The 3,915-nt window shown below is 45.4% G+C and overlaps 1 protein-coding gene across 1 annotated transcript; it reads left to right on the forward strand.

Annotated features, from left to right (window-relative positions):
* Positions 1 to 626: 626 nt before the first annotated feature.
* Positions 627 to 3,278, forward strand: GJD2 (gap junction protein delta 2). Its single transcript, XM_050953956.1, has 2 exons — positions 627 to 713; positions 1,469 to 3,278. Exons 1-2 carry the CDS (start codon positions 643 to 645, stop codon positions 2,310 to 2,312), a joined length of 915 nt encoding a protein of 304 aa, XP_050809913.1. The 5' UTR covers positions 627 to 642; the 3' UTR covers positions 2,313 to 3,278.
* Positions 3,279 to 3,915: the final 637 nt, after the last annotated feature.

Genomic DNA, 3,915 nt, shown 5'->3' on the forward strand with positions numbered 1-3,915 from the left:
CGAGGGAAGCTTTCCACTGGGGGATCCTGGTGGCATCTAATTGCGTGCTATACTTCGAAGGGCGAATTAACTCCAGTCCATTACCTGTGTGCTTAGTGTAGCCGTTTTAATCTCTGTGTGATTGGGTAAGACCCCAGTTCTGCCTGCCCCCGGCATTTCGGGCTGCTTAGGGCTAGCTGCCCGCGGCGGGCTTCCCCCGGGAGCCCAGCTCATCAAGAATCCCTGGGTCACCAAATTAATCTTTCGCCAGCGCCATGTAGTTCTTTTTAGTGCCAGTGATTTCTTTCTCTTGCCCCTCATAAGAACCCGGAGAAAATCCCAGCGCCGCTGCTGGCTGCTCTCCCCCGACCGGGCTGTGACGCAAGCAGAGACTACTTAAAGGCCGATTAGAGGCGGCAAGACATTACAGCCACCCTCCCTCCCTGCCCATGCACAGCCCAGGCACCGGGGGTCCAGGCCGATCCCAGCCGCGGGACGTGCCCGGCGAGGCGGAAGGGCTGCGGGGCTGCACTCAGGCAGCCCGGGCCATCCAGCCCTCCCTCGGGCCAAGCCGCCTGCCCACACGTTGCTTTGCTCCTCTGGGGTGGGCTAAAAGCCGAAAGCGGCAGCGCGGCCAAAGTCTTTGTCTCCGGATGAACAGCGATGGGGGAATGGACCATCCTAGAGAGACTCCTGGAAGCTGCCGTGCAGCAGCACTCGACTATGATAGGGAGGTAAGAACAAAGGGGCTTTGCCTCGGATCCATGGGCAGGCAAGGGGACCTAGCTTAAGCCTCTCCTGGAAGTGCTGGCGGAGAGCAGTTGCCATGTGCCCGTGCCAGTGCAGGGAGGAAATGTCCTAACCAGGCGTGTGCCATGGGTTACGGAGAAAAAAATGCTCCACACTAGAGCAAACTTCAGCCCTCAAGTGTCTCCCGCTCCTCTAGCTCCCTGTGGAGCAAATCAAGAAGTTGTCCCGGCATAGGACTCTTCTGGGAAATAAAGTGCCGTCGCGAGATCGACCCCCCTTCCACACACACATCAATTTCTTAAAGCCCTTTGAACGCCTCTCCCCTTTGTGTTGGTTTCGGCTGATATTTACAACATTCTAAATAGTGAAGCTTTTTTAAAAGCCAGGTAAAACTGGGGTCTAGCTAGTCACCCTTTGAGCTGAGGATCTTTTCCCAGTTGAGGATTACAATGAGTGTGCGTGCATGTATCTCTTCATTGCTCTTTAATATCATGTAGCCTGAGTCACACAGGACAGCACTCCTGCTTGCACTGTCCTTTAGACTAAACAAAAATCAGGGCAAACGTTTCTTTGCCACTTGCATTGTGATCTCTGCTTATGTGCATGATCAGCACCGGACAGCTCCCAGTAGCCCTAGCGGTTAGATCCAGCCAGGCTGCTGTCTGCTGTGGTTTCGGGCGTTTCGCTCTCACTCTAGATGTGCAGGGTCAGCGTGCACTGACGAACTTTTCTGTTGCAGGATCCTGCTGACCGTGGTGGTGATCTTCAGGATACTCATTGTGGCCATTGTAGGAGAAACGGTTTACGATGATGAACAAACTATGTTTGTGTGCAACACGCTGCAGCCAGGCTGCAATCAGGCTTGTTACGACCAGGCATTCCCTATCTCTCATATCAGGTACTGGGTGTTCCAGATCATCATGGTATGCACCCCCAGCCTCTGCTTTATAACGTACTCTGTTCACCAGTCTGCTAAGCAGAGGGAGAGAAGGTACTCCACCGTCTTCCTCGCCTTGGACAGAGATCAGGACTCAATGAAACGTGAGGACAATAAGAAGATCAAGAATACCATTGTCAATGGAGTGCTGCAGAACACCGAGAACTCCACCAAGGAAGTAGAGCCAGACTGCTTGGAGGTGAAGGAAATTCCCAACCCAGCCATCAGAACTACAAAGTCGAAGATGAGGCGGCAAGAAGGCATCTCCAGATTTTACATCATCCAGGTGGTTTTTCGAAATGCCCTAGAGATTGGGTTCTTAGTGGGACAATATTTCCTGTATGGATTTAATGTCCCTTCCATGTATGAATGTGATAGATACCCCTGCATTAAGGAAGTGGAGTGCTATGTGTCTAGACCCACTGAGAAGACTGTTTTCTTGGTATTCATGTTTGCAGTGAGTGGGATTTGTGTGGTGCTCAATTTGGCAGAACTGAACCACTTGGGCTGGAGAAAGATTAAAATGGCAGTGAGAGGAGTACAAGCAAAAAGGAAATCCATATATGAAATCAGAAACAAGGACCTGCCAAGAATGAGCGTACCTAACTTTGGCAGGACTCAGTCAAGTGACTCAGCTTATGTGTGAGGCTGTTACAGAACTGAAACACTGTGCCAGGTGGAACTGACCCAGACAACATTAGGGAAAGGTACATTGCTTAGGCAAGCATTTTATCAACCACCAAGAAAGCCACTAAGGTTTTGGAACGAGACTTACTGAACTAGTTACAAAATGTAGTGCTAAGTAAAAGACTGAAGGAAAAGCAGTAAAACCATGCTTGTTCTGGCCTTACAGTACAGTTACTGTTTTCTGATTATCCAATATTATCTTTTGACTGGAGCAGCTTTTTGGTCATTATTAGGATGAGATTATGGATGAGACTGTCTGACTAATTGTTGTAATTGCATGTAGAATGATTATAGCTAAAAAATTGCAAGGATGCTGTTTTCTAGCGGAATTCTGTAATATACAATTGCAAGCACGTTTTAAAAGGAGGTTAATTGCACTGTTAGGCACTTGACCATAAGCTCAACCAGGAGGTCTGTGCACTTTCATCATCAAGGATGTCTGATTTTTTTTTGTCTGTTGGAGTCACAGAGCTTATTGCTGGTATATATTATTAGCTATTTTCTAACATAGTTTTGTACAACAATTACACAAAACAATCATGCTGAATATAATTTTGCCATTTTTGTTTGTCTGTCTGTTCACACCAGAGACCTTAATCATCTTATGCTAGTTGGGATCTATCAAATTTGTCAGTATGTTGTAAAAAAAAATTACCCTGATGTGCATAAATAAGATAGAACTAATTAATGTTCAGCCAAGTTACCTATGATCTTCTGACAAATATACCAAAGGAACAGAGTTTATTGCTTTTAACTGTGAATATGTCACCTTCTCTCTGCTCTTATTCATATAAGTGCCATACTTGAAACATCTAACTCTGTACTTAATCAAAGGGTTGTCCAGGGGTACCAACTGGAGTAATATGGTTTTATATTCTCTTTTATTTATTTTATTTTATTTGTTTAGTCATGGCAATGGTGTAAAAAGCAGCTCGTAATTCTATTGATAAATAAAGTACTTGCCTTTTTTTGTAAACCAGAGAACATTGCTCTTCTTCTTTTATTATATAAATTTCTAGAAACACATGAGGTAAAAAATATAAACTTCACTGGAATTATTTTTCAGGTGTTCAGAACATCCCATTCATGGTTTTAAGAATAACTGATGCAAAGAAATTTATGGGAAATTTAAACTGTCAGGTATGGCTGAATTGCTTATTAAGCTACTCTCTGTGCTTTTAAAGCCAGATCCACCGCCCACTGAAATCAGTGGGATTCTTTCCATTGACATCAGTGGGCACTGGATCAGATCCTTAGCTGGTTGCCAAGGCCACTCTGAATTGTCCTATTTTGTCTACTGGCCTATGTCTAAAACAATTGCATGTCTTCACCATGGAGTCCAAAGGATAGCCTCAGCAAAATGCCAGAGCTCTGTAGGCCTCAGCTGGTTCAAGAACTGCACTTATCCTGTCTCAGCAACTTAATATCAAGCCATTAGGTTGGTCACAAACAAATATTTGTTAATGGTAGTTTTAATGTAGTATAAAGAGAAACTTGCCTTAACTTATCTGTCAAGGACCTGATCCAGGTCCTTTAAAAAGGGTGTGTGAGACAGGCACTGG

Source organism: Gopherus flavomarginatus, chromosome 5 (genome assembly GCF_025201925.1).
Source record: "Gopherus flavomarginatus isolate rGopFla2 chromosome 5, rGopFla2.mat.asm, whole genome shotgun sequence".
NCBI lineage: Eukaryota > Metazoa > Chordata > Testudines > Testudinidae > Gopherus > Gopherus flavomarginatus.